The sequence below is a fragment of the Prenolepis imparis genome, unplaced genomic scaffold (assembly GCF_030444845.1).
Source record: "Prenolepis imparis isolate NDT839.2.m4 unplaced genomic scaffold, iyPreImpa1.0 SCAF_6, whole genome shotgun sequence".
In the NCBI taxonomy this organism is placed as follows: Eukaryota; Metazoa; Arthropoda; class Insecta; order Hymenoptera; family Formicidae; genus Prenolepis; species Prenolepis imparis.
Window position 1 is genome coordinate 1626245 of NW_028141164.1, and position 14210 is coordinate 1640454.

At 34.1% G+C, this 14210-nt stretch overlaps 2 protein-coding genes across 7 annotated transcripts; one reads left to right on the forward strand and one right to left on the reverse strand.

Moving 5' to 3' along the window:
- Nucleotides 1-174: 174 nt before the first annotated feature.
- On the reverse strand, nt 175-3454 carry LOC145937550 (G patch domain-containing protein 2-like). 6 transcript variants are annotated; one of them, XM_083040650.1, is made up of 6 exons: nt 3294-3454; nt 2893-3012; nt 2191-2372; nt 1465-1822; nt 1185-1387; nt 177-1090 (listed from the first exon to the last, which is right to left on the reverse strand). In XM_083040650.1, exons 2-6 carry the CDS (start codon nt 2910-2912, stop codon nt 390-392), a joined length of 1464 nt encoding a protein of 487 aa, XP_082896776.1. In that variant the 5' UTR covers nt 2913-3012; nt 3294-3454; the 3' UTR covers nt 177-389. The 6 variants fall into 6 exon arrangements, with proteins under 6 accessions (XP_082896778.1, XP_082896776.1, XP_082896775.1 ...); XM_083040649.1 differs by having other exon boundaries at nt 2893-3080; XM_083040651.1 differs by having other exon boundaries at nt 180-1090; nt 2197-2372; nt 2893-3080; nt 3294-3453.
- A 199-nt stretch (nt 3455-3653) lies between these two features.
- On the forward strand, nt 3654-14124 carry LOC145937535 (uncharacterized). Its single transcript, XM_083040623.1, has 10 exons — nt 3654-4779; nt 5631-6176; nt 6274-6377; nt 6536-6848; nt 7293-7410; nt 8268-8415; nt 8854-9767; nt 10824-11391; nt 11479-12040; nt 12124-14124. The coding sequence occupies exons 1-10, from the start codon at nt 4386-4388 to the stop codon at nt 12291-12293; spliced, it is 3837 nt and encodes a 1278-aa protein (XP_082896749.1). The 5' UTR covers nt 3654-4385; the 3' UTR covers nt 12294-14124.
- The last annotated feature ends 86 nt before the right edge of the window (nt 14125-14210 follow it).

Here is a 14210-nt window from a genome sequence, read left to right on the forward strand (position 1 = left end):
TATTAATTATATCATATATAGTTTAAATAAAGTAATAAATTTATTAACATTTTTAAAGCAAGGCTAATTTTTTGTTATAAAATATTATTTATATTTAAATTCTTATAGAGTTTCTTTACATTATACAATTATTAACATTTCTAATTCTTACAAGAATGGAAGTGATATATATGTATATGTGATTGTATGTTTGTATGTACATATACACTTTATTGAGATAAAACAGTATAACAATAAATATACATATATATGTTACAATTTTTTTTGTAAAAGCAGACTATAAAAAAGTTTAATTTTTTTAGTTTAAACTATCTTTAGATTAAAAAAAAAAAATTAAGAGCTGCGACATTAAATATATATACATACACAATACATACACAGATATATATTTAACTGGATTTGGAGTGACCATACTCAGGAAACTTTGACTGTCCTTGTTGTATCTCAATATCCATATTTTCGCTGTCCCATTTAATCGAAGAAAATGTTTGTAAATCTGCTAATATATTTTGCCCTTGCTGTATAATCTCTAGATTAAAATTCGTGCTGGAAGTTTGTGGCTCTTCAGTTTGCATCGTAGAATCCGAATTCGGTGAATTTGGAGGTGTCTTTCTTAATCTCTTATAGTCTGACAGTCTGTTCAATGACACTTGATCCACGCATACAGCCTGTGTGGTGTGTCGCGTTTTGTATAATATTGGACAGCCTAGATCACCTTTCAAGCTTAAACTATATATGTTGGCGAGTCGACGTAGCTTTTCTCGTTCCGGTTGTCGCATAGGATGTAGTTTTAACTCGCTTTGAGTAGGATCTTGTAGGAATCGCGAGACCTTCTCGTTGGCAGACGTTATGATAGAATAACCCGGTTTGTTGTCGACGTGACGTCGCCCAGCGCGGATCTCCCTACCGCTGAGACCTTCGCGAATACGTTGTATTCTTTGTCTATAATTTTTCTTGGCTTCGGCTACCGAGTGCTCACCATGCAGTATCATTTGAAAAGTCGCATCTGTCGTGGTTTTATCGTCACTGGTGCTTTCCCCATCGTCTCGCCAACTCGACTCTCCGATCCAATCCGATTGTTCATCGTCTCCTGTGAAAAAAATAGGTATTTAATTTGTAATATATTTTTGATATTCCAATACTTCAATGAATACTCCAGTTTTTAAGTCGCTTAGACAGCCTACCTTCTCTATCTTCATCGTTAGTAATGAGACCTGCTTCTGAATCGCTAGACGAGATGCTTGAACTAGATATACGCGAATGGTCTACGGTGTCTTCGCCTTGCATTTTACCATGATTTTTCGGCTTTGCGCTTTTGGTTGGTTTAGATATTCTCATCTCGCAATCTATGGAACGTTCTCTACACGACCTCTTACGTTTGCCGCACCTGAAATAACATCATACAAATAATTTGTCGCCTTTTATCGTATATATAGAGTAAATAATTATACATTATTTTCTTACCATATAGCGCTGTATCTATTTTTACAATCACTTCGAAAAATACGTTTTTTCCCACCAAATGTTGAAGTTGACATAATTGCCACTGCTTGAGAAGTGGATGCATTAGAATCAGAATCAATGGCCATTTTTTTAAATTTTCTCTTGCGCCTCGTATTTGCTCTTGGTACAAAATTTTCATTTACTGAGTCACTCTCGATATTACTGGCATTATTTAAGTTTGAGAAATGCGCGAAACGTTTGGTCTGATTTGTATCATCACTGTCAGATTGGTATTTCGAAACATTGGCAGTTTTTGGAATGCGAATTTCACAAATAGAAGACGAACTGTCATCTGAATGTCTGTTCATACTTAAAGCCGCTGCAAAGTATTATTATATTTTTGTATATACAAAAAAAGTAATAATACTTTGTATATAAGATATATTTAAAATATATTTATGAATTATCCATTATTTGATAATGCATTGCTTTAATGCATTACTTTAATTCTTAAAGATCACATGTGATTACATAAAATTGGTTTCTTTACGTTGTGAAAATTAGTTTATATAAAGATAATCTTTTCTCTATAATAATTCACGTTATGCCTTACAGAAAATTATTAATGTTGCGTAAGTGTAATTAGAATGCAGTGGTTGTATTATTTTCATATTTGTTAACATCTGATTGATACTTTTTGCGAAAAAATCATTTTCTAATATCGTGTTGAATATGTTACTCCCTTACACTTACGAATATTCCCCGTAGAACGAGCTCTTCTCCTGATGCCCCATCTACGTCTGAGATTAGCACTGCTGCTGCTTTCCTCAAGTGCCAAAGTCAAATCGTGCACAAGGGCCTCCATTTTTACTCTTAAATCCGCCGGTACAGCTTTGAAAACACGCTCCATTTGAAGGATGCGTTTTTTGCTGCAAAATAAATTGTTATTGATTAATTATCCAATTTGATGTGTATTAATATACGACAGAGTTACTAATTTTCTTCCTATTTTAATAATCTTATTTATTAATATAATAGTCTCAATATTTAATTATCTTAATTACATCTACTTTTAATACACAATGTACATTTTACAAGATAATACATTTTAACATTAACATTTTACAAGGTTGTAATATTGATTAAACTTTGTACAAGAGAAACTATTTTTGAACATTATTCACATTTTTGTATCAAAGCTTCTACATCGATTTCCGCCAGACAAGAGCTGCGATTAATTCACGATCCATTTTTACAGAGATAACGCCCCGATAGCAGATCGTTGATCTCCGAGAAAAGGCACACATAGGACAAGCGAAAAGAAGTCTATCGGAGGATCTACATATATGATACGTGTCGTCGAACGTTGAGGAGGGGGTCAAAACAAATTGCAATTGCGTCGGCTTTTAACTTTCGTATAACGACAATACGTAACATCCTGCTGCTCACCTCTTATAAGTAATGTCCATGAGAGCCTCGCCTCAAAAATGTCTCATTGTTAAACTCGGTCCCTATTGTCGACCGACAATGAAAAGAACAAACGATTGCGCAGCGTCTCGAACGTCAGATCTGTCAAGATTATCAATTGTCAAACTATCTTCACCGTATGCTCAATCGCATACCGTAGCGAATCGCATCTACAAAAGTATATATATACATATATATATTATATATATATATGTGTACAAACGGTATATATTTATTCGCATCGGCATTTCATAAGGATCTGCCCTGAAGAATTCCGAAAAATATATATCGCAGTTATCTTTTGCGTCAACGGAGAAGAGAAGACAAGTTTTGATCTTATCATTACGTGTAAAAATGTGCATAAGAAAATAGCATATATATACCTCAATTTCAATTTTTATTACGAGGGAGGGGGACGCTATTTCCAGGAGATCTCCTATTCAGTGTTGCCAATTTCAGGTCGCACACAACCATAGAATATATAATATATTAATATATTTAGATCGCGTGTCGATATGCGCGGCGCGTTCGACATTTAACCTTCAAGTGGCGCTCGCTCGGAATTCGATGCGCGGAGTGGGGGAGGAGGTGGTGGAGAGTGAGGGGGAGAGTGGTGGGGGCGGGTTAGTGGGGGGACGGGGGATGCGCGCGCGGCGCACCAGCCCCCACTCCGCGCACCGAATTCCGACGGCGTGACGCAGACGCAGCGCCACTTGAAGGTTAAAAGTCGAACGCGCCGCACACATTGACACGCGCTCTAATATTATATATTATATATTCTATGGTTGCGCGATCTGAAATTGGCAACATTGCTCCTATTGGGTATCGAACGCATTCCAAATAAAGTCGAAAGGGGGAGACGTTCTTGCGCGCGCGGCTTAAGGTCCTCGGCTCGGCGGTGGCGCTCGGAACGCGCACATCTCCGCGGCCATTTCCGGTACTCCGTCGCGCGGACAGACGCTCCGGGAGTGTGCTCTGTGCTCCGTTTCCTCTGAGTCGGCGATTTTTTCCTCTCCTCGAATTCGCGCGTGCCACGTTCGGACGGTGTCGTCGTCGCGTATAAAGATGCGGGCATAGGCCTGGACGTGATGCTGATGCACGAGCGGGTTTGCGGACGTGTCGCGCGACGAGGCCAGCGACGAGCGCGGAGTAGTGTAAATAGCGCGTAGTGGTCGTCTGCGCACGTCCGGTGCGCATCCGCGGGCCAGATGAGCGCGGGATCTCGGCAGGCAGAGACGCGTGGGGACTAGATACTAGAGTGTGCGGGAGGGAAGGAGAGAGGGAGAAAGAGAGACGGATCACCACTGCTTGTGGTGCTTTGTGATAGTCAGCGATCTATCTTGACTCTCTAGTGAACGACGTGTGAACGGAAATTGTGACGAGGACGCGATATTGTGTTGATTAGCGCGACGAAAGAGGCGGCGTTTACGAGACGTGGAACATCGCCGCTTCGTTTCGACGACCGAGCCGCCGTGATGGACGGCGCGAACGTGAATGGCGGGAACGCCGAAGAATCGCGCGAGGATTCTAACCTCGAAAGCGGCGGCGACGGTGTCGGTGTTACTGCCGGACTGTTGGAGGACTCGCTGAGAAACAAGACGGCTGCCGGGAACGCGGACGCGCAAGAGGTTAACGGCGATCTCAAGGGCTCGCCCAAGAAGCACGACGCGCCCTTCCCCCGCAGGAAGATGAGGAAGTTCAAGGCCAACTCCACCGTCGAGACCGACGCGACAGAGTCGCTCATGACGAGGGGACGCAAGCGTAAGTTCTCGGAGCTCGAGGACAGTTCCGAGGACTCGGAGTTCAACGGCTTCGATTCCAAGGGTCTCGAGTTGCAGCCGGGTAGTCACGTTCTGAAGAAGCTCATTGGTAGTATTCGTTGTTATTTTGAAATGGAGGCGAAGAGAGAGAGAGAGAGAGAGAGAGAGAGAGAGAGAGAGAGAGAGAGAGAGAGAGAGAGAGAGATATATGTTGTTTGTTTTCTATTCCTGCACTGGCTGAACTGTGCACACTGGTACAGTGAGTTAGAGTGAGACAAAATATGGAAATAGAAAATAGAAAACAAACCTATAATTATGTGTTGTCCTTTTTTTTAAATATTTTTATTTTTATTATTTTTTAATTTTGTACAATTCTTTTTTTCTCGAATTTATTGTGGAAAAATTCATGCATGAAATTTTTATTGAGATTTATCTGAAAGTTTCTTTGTTTTACACACACATTTAATATCTTTTGTTATACATATATTTGAAATTTTTGATAAATCATATAAAGATTATATAAGAAATATCAAACAATAACTTGAAATGACAGAAGATGTAATATATTGTTACATTTTAAAATAAAATGTAGCAATTATTTATCTTTATATTATTAATGTGTCAAATGCAAAAAGCTTACATAGTTATACGAGTAATTTCTCTCATATGATAATTGTTTTTAATACTTTGGAAGTAATTGTTAATCTAATAAAAAATATATAACTGTATAACACAATATTAGCAAAAAAACTAAAAGAAAAATAGAATAAATTTAATAAATTATTGTTTTATTATATTTTTCTTTATTATGATAGAAATGGATTATTTAATCTTGTATAGAAAAGATACAAAAGTTTTATATGTATTATTATGATATTTATATTATTCTTGTCAAAATAATTTTGATTTCTATAAACCAAAAATGTCAAACTTGTAAAGTTTTAATGTATTTTATCGCAGCTGAAGCTGAAAAGGCAGAAGCCCAACTTGTAAAACGTGTGAGATATTCAAGAAGGAGCTATGACATTAGAAGTAAAAGGGAGGAGGATCAAGATTCTGACGATTTGAGAACCTATATTTATGAGACAGATAGTTTGGAGCATATGAATATAGGAAAGATTAAAAAGGAGAAGGAATCTGACAAATCAGAAACAGATTCCATTGACATACCAAATAGTATAGATTCTGAAGTGGAGCCGAACAAAATTGAAATAACTTCCATTAGATCAGCGAATTCGTCATCGGCTGCAAGTAGTCCATCTGCAGTATCGTTAAAATCAAAAAGCAGTCGCGTTTCTCGTGGCGCGTCCCCCAGTCCAGGGGGAAGGCAAAAGGCTCCTATTGATATGTCAAGTCCATTATATAAAGAGCCATTTAAATATGGATGGAAGCGAGAGCTAGTATTTAGAGCGAGTAATGACTCCTCCTTCAAAAGAATGGCAGACATATATTATTATACACCAAAGGGCAAGAAAGTCAGGAGTTTTAGAGAGGTTGCAGAATCTCGTAAGTATATAGTGTGATATAAGACAATATATAACTTTAATTAATTATATGAATATATTAGAATATATTACATACAGAATTGATTTTTATCTTACAGTTAGTTCAAAGGAGTTGACCATTGACAACTTTACATTTTTCAAAGAACCTATTGGACTCAATGATCCTGAAAAGGAGATTGTTCGACATGCTAAAAGAATAGGAGTATGTTTTTAGAGTTTTTTACATTTTAGTTTATATAAAATTATAAAAACGTTATATATACATATATATATATAAAAATATTGTTCTATTTAAATAATATATTAATTTGATCTACTATTAAGAGTTTTCCTAAAGCTTTATATTTATTGATGTTGCAGAGCTCAGGAGGATCCATAGGGAGAAAATCTATTAGTAATAAGAAAGCTACACCAATGAAAAAGCCGGTACAAGAACCTCCTGCAAAAAAAACAGTACAGGAACCTGCAACAAGAAAGTCAGTACAGGAAGTTGCAACAAGGAAATCAGTACAGGAATCTTCTGCCCCTGTTCCTGCACCTGTACTTGCAGAGGTTTCAAAACCCGCTCCTGCACCTGTCCCAGTGTCTACAAAAGCAACCCCCAAAGCGACAAAAGCTTCAGCCTCTCCAGCGTATAAAACAAAAGCAGCTGCAAAGAAAACTCCCCAGATAAGTACGTTTTTATACTTTATACGTATATTATATTTATTATATATGTATTATACATTTATTGTTATATATTTATATTTGTTCTATATAAATATTCTATATATATTTGTTCTATATAGAGTTGTACTGTTTCTTTTATATTTAATAGTATATCAATATATACCATAATTTAAATTATATATCACAATTTAACAATTTAGAAATATAAGATTATAATTACACATTAATATATTTCACATTATAATCACATTAATATTATAACAATATGACAAATTACAATTTGGAAATGTAAGGATTTCTATGCTTTCAATTCTGTTATTTTGTATTTCTTTCTTATATATGTATATATTTTTAAATGTGTGAAATTATATAAAAGAAAATGTTTCTTTTTTCGCACAAATTATAAAGTCACAATTTTCATGAATTAATCTTGAAATCTGCATAACAGAAATGAAACCATCAGTTGAAGAGAGTGAAATGCTTCCACCTCAGCGAAGTACTGCAAATACAAGACGGAGTCAGCAAGCTGAAAAAGTTACTTCTATCAAAACTAAAAGATTGTTAACGTAAGTATTTTAATTATTTTACTTTCATTATTAGCATGTAATGCATTGTGTTTGATACTATCTTGAATACAAGTTCAAACATAAAGATAATACATAAAAAAAAACAACGATTTTTGTGAAATATTTTTATATATGTGTATTTACGTTATATACACATATATTTACACACACATACACACAGACAGAAAGCATAAGAAACTTTTTCAATATTTAAAACACTGATGCTTATTAATATCAAATACAAAAGAATATTTTGATACATGAAATATTATATATATAGCATGCTAATACTAAAATCTTTATTGTTAAACAACACATTGACAATTAAAAATTTAAAGTTTATAATCTCAATTTAATTATCAATAGTTGAATATATACATATATAATATTTTCATAGTACAGTATGTAGTATTTTGTATGTGAATTGTTCATTTCATTTTGTGTGTGCTTGAAAGAGAAAATATAGAAAAATCTTAAAGTTACGGTACCACATAGTTTAATTTGTTTGCTCTTTATTAAAGTTCTGCATTTCGTGTTTTGTGTGAAAGTAGAAAATAAAATACATTAATTTTGAATTTTGTATTTTATATAAAGCACAAAGTTTGTGCATATACATAAATTTTATTGCATATGAAAACATACATGAATTATACGAATAATTATGGAATATAATTAATATGCATGCGATATATATAATATGTATGTATCAAAGTTATTGCCTTTAGATAGGAAAGAAGCTTATTCTGCCTACAATTTTCATAACTATTTTTCCTTTTGACCCCTTTCATGTATCCTTAATATGGGAATCTTGTGTTTTTTCCTGAATCCCTTTCCCTTCTTCAACGCACATCTTACAGGCCCAAAGTTCAAGAGCCATGCAGCATAAGATGTTCAACAAGTATGGGATTAATACCGAGCTTACAATGTCGAGTCTGTCTCTGTTTATATCATCCTGAATGTGTCGATGGCATGGAATTTGCAGGCAGTGATGAATATGTCTGCAAGGTAGGTGTAGTACGCTAGAATTTGAGACTTTTTGAGATATGTATTTTTAATTAATATATAAAGTTATTATACAGCATTGTGCTCAAGATCTGTGTACTAAAATGGAAAAATGAACAAAGAGTTGGAATTAAAATTATTCATTTATACATTCACATATTTGTCTGTACAAAATTCTTGTTTCTGTAGAAAAATTTAATTAATTTTGAATCGCTGCAGGCATTTAGATTTCTTGTGTTACAAAATTAAAGATATGAGCAATACGTCAAAGATTTTTAGAGTCACAAATATAGGGATTCAATTGACTTTTATACATTTATAATTATTTTTTCAATGATTTATTTCAAGAATTATTTTGAAGTTTTAAATGTATAAAATTATTATACATAAAGATTTAAAATCTGATAATTTTTATAATACATAGGAATAAATCTGTTGTAGAATTGTCAGCCGGATACTAAAGAATCTCATACGCCGAACAATCCATCTTTGACACCACCTCCATTGATCCCAATTAGTATGTTAGGTGCACAAAATGCGAAATCGAAACATCAGACTAATTCGTCTCCTCCGAAATTGCAAAGAATTCCGAAATCTGACAGTGCGGACGCGCAAACGAGAAATTCTTCGAAAATTACCAAAGTACCGTCCGCGAATTCGTCGCTATTAAACGTGGACAAAAAGGAAGGCACTTGGTTCCCTCAAACGGAAAATGAATTCTTGCAAAGTCACGACGGCACCATGCCGAAACCGGCTCAAAATATCGCTTTAATGGGTGGCAAAAGATACATTGTAGTACCAAAAAATAATGCAATGGCAGTTCAACCAGCTATAACAGTGAGACCGGACAAGATTGGCGATAAACCGCCAATGTTTCAAGATGGTTCACTTATTGATATTTCGAATACTGTGGACAATTCTGTGACAAAATTACGTGCACCTCTATCCAAACACTTGAATACCGATTTATCGGAAAAAATAAATGTTACATCTGATAAAGAAATTTCAAAAGATGTGGCACATTTGACGGAACTTACATCTTCAGCTATCACTGAAGAGATAACTGAGGCATTAGATAATAAAAATAATAAGGATAGTACAGATATTCCTAAAAGAGATAAGTCGATTGAGAAAATATTAGAAAATAAATCTTTCACTGCCGACACAGATTATGTGTCTGAAAAGAAAAAAACAGATGCAGGTCGTAAATTGTCTGAAAATAAATTTGCATGTACACCAGTACATAAAACAGATACTGCAAACGCTCTTGAAGCAAATGCCGAAATAATTAAAGCAGTTCGTCAACAATCGTTATCAAGTAAAGTGGGTACAGTAACAAAAATTAAAAGTAGCAAGTAAGTGTACATTTTTGAAACACGTATAGTCATTCTTATATTTTTATTTCTTATTTAAGATGCTTTTTCCAAGTAATTTAAGTTAAGGCAACTCTCTGTTGAGGTTTTGGCAGTTGCTTTGTACATATTGTATTTACAAAGTTTATAAATACCCTTTCTATAATATGATAATCCACACATGCTTCTCTAACTTGATAAAAAAAATTGTAAAAAGCGTTCTTATATTCTCTTTTATTTTTAGCTTAATTCTATATTAGATTTTACGTTATACAACACATTTCATTATAAATTTTATAAATATGCAAAGATTATAAAAAATTGTAAATGCAATATATACTGATGTGTTTATTATATTTGGAAATATGAAAATCTCGAATGTTAAAAATGAATTTGATTTTATCTTATGATCGAAGCACACTGCCTTAGCTTCTTAGAAATGCGGCCAAATTTTCAACAAATATGAAAAATAAATAAGATGTGCACCTATATTGATTCTCATGATATTTTTTGTAATTGTAGTATCAAGGTAAATTAATTCCTACAATCGCATTATTCGCGCGTGATTTACTTGGTATTAAAATGCACATTTATGTATAAATGTTTACATTCATGCTGCAATTACAAATAAAGCTATTGATAAGTGCTTCAATGAAAAAAATCTAATTCATTTTTACTTTTTATATTTGCAGATATAAAGACATGCGAGCTGAAAATACAAAAACTTAGTGCGTTTTCCCATAAATTCTCACAATCCTTTTCAACCTCCAATCCTATATCCACTTTTATATTTGTTTCTTTATTTTAATTTTATACCTTATTACTTTGTTGATAGGAATGTAAATATTCGATGAGGGATTATTTTTCCAGAGACTTTTTAAGGATAATATAAAATTGTACTATATAACAGACATGTAATTTTTCTAATCGCCTTTAAAAGTCTCTTTAAAAATAAACTTTTGTCGTAATAATACAGATAAATAAGTTTTACTTTTGTATTAAATAGGCTGTCAAACACCTGTTTTTAAATTGTGTGTTTTCTTCTTTCGATGATTTCAGGAGGAAGCAAAACCAGCAGGAGTTGGAACAGCAGCATAACTTCATGAGTTCAGTTTGCGCCGGCTATCACGCTTTGCTGCGTATTTTCCAATATCTTAAGGTACAAGAACTGTTGCGGGCCGGGCGAGTTTGCAAGATGTGGCATGATCTCGCGGCTCATCCGTCTCTGTGGAAGACAGTGCGTATGAAGAATAGCCAGGTGACTGATTGGGACGGTCTGGCGGAGACATTACAGAGACGCGGTACGCAACACCTAGATCTCAGAAAAATGCTAGTCGCCGGCGAATCTGACAACATTTGGAAAAAGTTCTTGATTATTGTACCGCGAGTGACCAGTCTTGTCAAGCTCGAGCTATGCAGATGTCCCGTTATGGTGGTCGAAGAAGTTATTAAGAGCTGTCCACAGTTGGAGGTACTGAGTGCAATGTCGATTAAGTGTGATACCCTCAACTTGGAATCGATTGGTAATCTGAGTCGATGCCAAGAACTCAGACTCAAAGCAATAAGTGGAATGTCATTGCAACAAGATCTTACACCTCTACAGAATTTAATACACTTGTCGCAACTGGTGAGGCCTAATATTTAATGTAATTTTTATGAAAACATTTATATATTCTATATATAATATATGTGATTTCTCTTGTTATGTGTACAGAGTTTGACATCAGTTAAAGAACTTGGAAAGAAGAAAATTGAAATTATACAAGTATTGGTAAATTTGGAGACGTTAGAATTGGGCGAATGTTCTGACTTTCCCGACAAATTTGGAACTAATGTTTTAATCAAATTAAATAAATTGGAACGCCTCAGACTCGAAAAGGGTCAAGGCTCCTGTTGCACATTTGACATTCTCGAAGGCGTATCAAAATTGGAGAACCTCTGTCAGATGGAGTTGGTTAATTTTGATGTGAAGAATGGATTTGATAAGTGTCTTGCTAATTGCAAAAATATCAAGAGGTTACTAATCATACCGACTTACATATCTCAATCGGCCACCTCTAATAACATGGTGCTCGGAGGCGTCACAGAGTTGTCAAACAATCTAACGCATTTCATATGGGGTGTTACACTTGAATTACTCAGGGTCACAGAACTGTTCGTTGATCAGTGCAATCTTATGAGTAAACAAGTTACTGGAGATTCTATACCAGTTTTAAAACCAGTCCCCTGCTTACGATTGATCGCAGATGTCGAAGACGAAAACGAGAATCAAAAAGGTATGTTGCAAGTTCATTAATAATATCTCTTATTTTAATGTATATAATGTAATGTCACGAGTCATTATTTGATTATTTTGCAGGAGACGATAAGCAACAGCCGCAGTTGTCGACTCCGCAAGTCGACATCTTACCGTTGCCACAATTGCAAAAGCTTCTCTTAACGGCGTTGCCCAAAACACGAGTCAAGATCTTGAAAATTCCCTTCCATGCCACATGGCGGCAAAGCATTTTAGATACTGCGGCGCAATAGAAACGGACGCGGTGATTCGAAAAGTCGAATGAAGCGTAATAGAATTTAAAACGAAGACACACGTGCGAAGAAGTTCGGGGAATTTTGTAAAATTAACTCTATACAGTGTCTGTGCTCCAATATTTGCGAATTTTTGGACAGAAAGTAACTTATATATTTATGTACCATGAGTTTTATAAAATCTTCAACGATTAATAATCCTTTACAACGTATCGGTACACACTGTACAGCGATTAGAGCCACTGTGGTATATTTAATGCTTTTGTGATAAATACGCGGGACCATGTATGCGCATAGCACGCGTCCATCTTTGCTACGAGGTAAACACGATACGACACGCTCTGATATCCTTGTGTGGGTTAATTTAATCAAATAAAAAATTTTGACTTTTATATATTACAATTTTACTGCTTCGTGTACGAAAGAGAGGAAATGGTATAGATCTGTACTTTATTGGAATTGCTGTGATGTGTACCTGCGTTGAAAGTAAGTAATCCGACAAGATTACATAGTAAACGTGTTTTAGATTCTTATGTAGTAAGAAATTTATGCAAATTATGGACTGTATGTTTATATGTAAGAAGAAGAAGAATAATGTCAGGAGTCAAATGAATCGTTTTTTCAATGCTCGTTGATATGTTCTTTTTTTTTTTTTTTTTTTTTTCTTAAAGATACCTGCGGGGCGGTATCAAGAATCGAAAGAGTAGAATAGTTAGATTTATAATTTTACAGTATACAACATCGAGTTTCAATTGGAGTAACAGAAAGTGTAAGATCGTGTGGTCTATATACGGCTCTATCTAGAGATTAGACTGTAAAAAAAAATAATACTATATACATATTATAATGTGTATCTGTATCTTTAGTATAATATTTAGGATACGAGTTTTCCGCTGCAAAGAAACTATGGCAAAACTTTGGGGTAGTATCGTGTAGAATGTGTAATATACTTATTATTTTATTGCACACACAAACGCATAATCAAATATAACATTATGAGATATTCATTGATTTATATGTACTGATTGTGAGTACAAAATGCGTATAACTGTAAGTTTTCAATAATGACTGTGTCTATATTCCTTTCAATGAGGCACAATTTGTTTCTTTACTTCTATGACCCTGAGATATTATCTTCTGAAAAAAATATAAATTAAAGTAATAGAGATTTATATTTTATACTATGAGATAAGAGAAAAAGTGTTAATTATATTAAATTTACGTTTTAAGTGATACAAATTAGGCGCATTAAAATTGTTTTAAGTAACGTTACCGTAATTTATTTTGCGGACAAACCCTATACAGAAAGCATACACTCATAAGTTGCTGCATTATAACATTTTATTTTCATGGATATTCTCATGGATAATCGTACATTTTAGCATATATATTATATATATATATATATAATATATATTGTATATATATATAATCATTTATATCTCGTAAAGTAAAAAAAAAGCTTATAGAAGTTATCTTTTACTTTGCAGCGTGAAAATTCATATATTTGCTATATTTTATTGTACTATGTTCTGTTATACACAAGAATTCGATAATTTATTAAGCGGATTTTATGTTTTCGATTAACAAATTTTTAATGTATAACAAAAGATGGATCTTACGTGAATATATCTTGTGAACATATAGTTTAAAGACATGCACACATCTTGATCCGCTGTGAGCACATTATCTTTTTTTTTTTTTTAATGAAATTGAATTGAAATTAATGTTGAACGATTCGAGAAATATATATGTAGTTTATAAAATATTTCAATAGAGGATGTACATAGACATATTTATAAAAGCATTACACAATATTTTCTTTTTTACAGTTATATGTTTAATGATTCACATACAACTTATTTTTTTATAGCGCTATTTTTACTCACACAGTTGTTATCTTTAATATAACTTTAA

Excerpts from the sequence above, each read along its gene's own strand:
- LOC145937535 (XM_083040623.1), top strand. The coding sequence starts at position 4,386 with ATGGACGGCGCGAACGTGAATGGCGGGAACGCCGAAGAATCGCGCGAG. Across the intron at positions 6,177-6,273 it reads TAGAGAGGTTGCAGAATCTC|TTAGTTCAAAGGAGTTGACC; the intron begins GTAAGTATATAG and ends TTTATCTTACAG. Across the intron at positions 7,411-8,267 it reads AAAACTAAAAGATTGTTAAC|GCCCAAAGTTCAAGAGCCAT; the intron begins GTAAGTATTTTA and ends CACATCTTACAG.
- LOC145937550 (XM_083040650.1), bottom strand. The coding sequence starts at position 2,912 with ATGGACATTACTTATAAGAG. Across the intron at positions 2,373-2,892 it reads ATGGACATTACTTATAAGAG|CAAAAAACGCATCCTTCAAA; the intron begins GTGAGCAGCAGG and ends TTTATTTTGCAG. Across the intron at positions 1,388-1,464 it reads AATAGATACAGCGCTATATG|GTGCGGCAAACGTAAGAGGT; the intron begins GTAAGAAAATAA and ends ATGTTATTTCAG.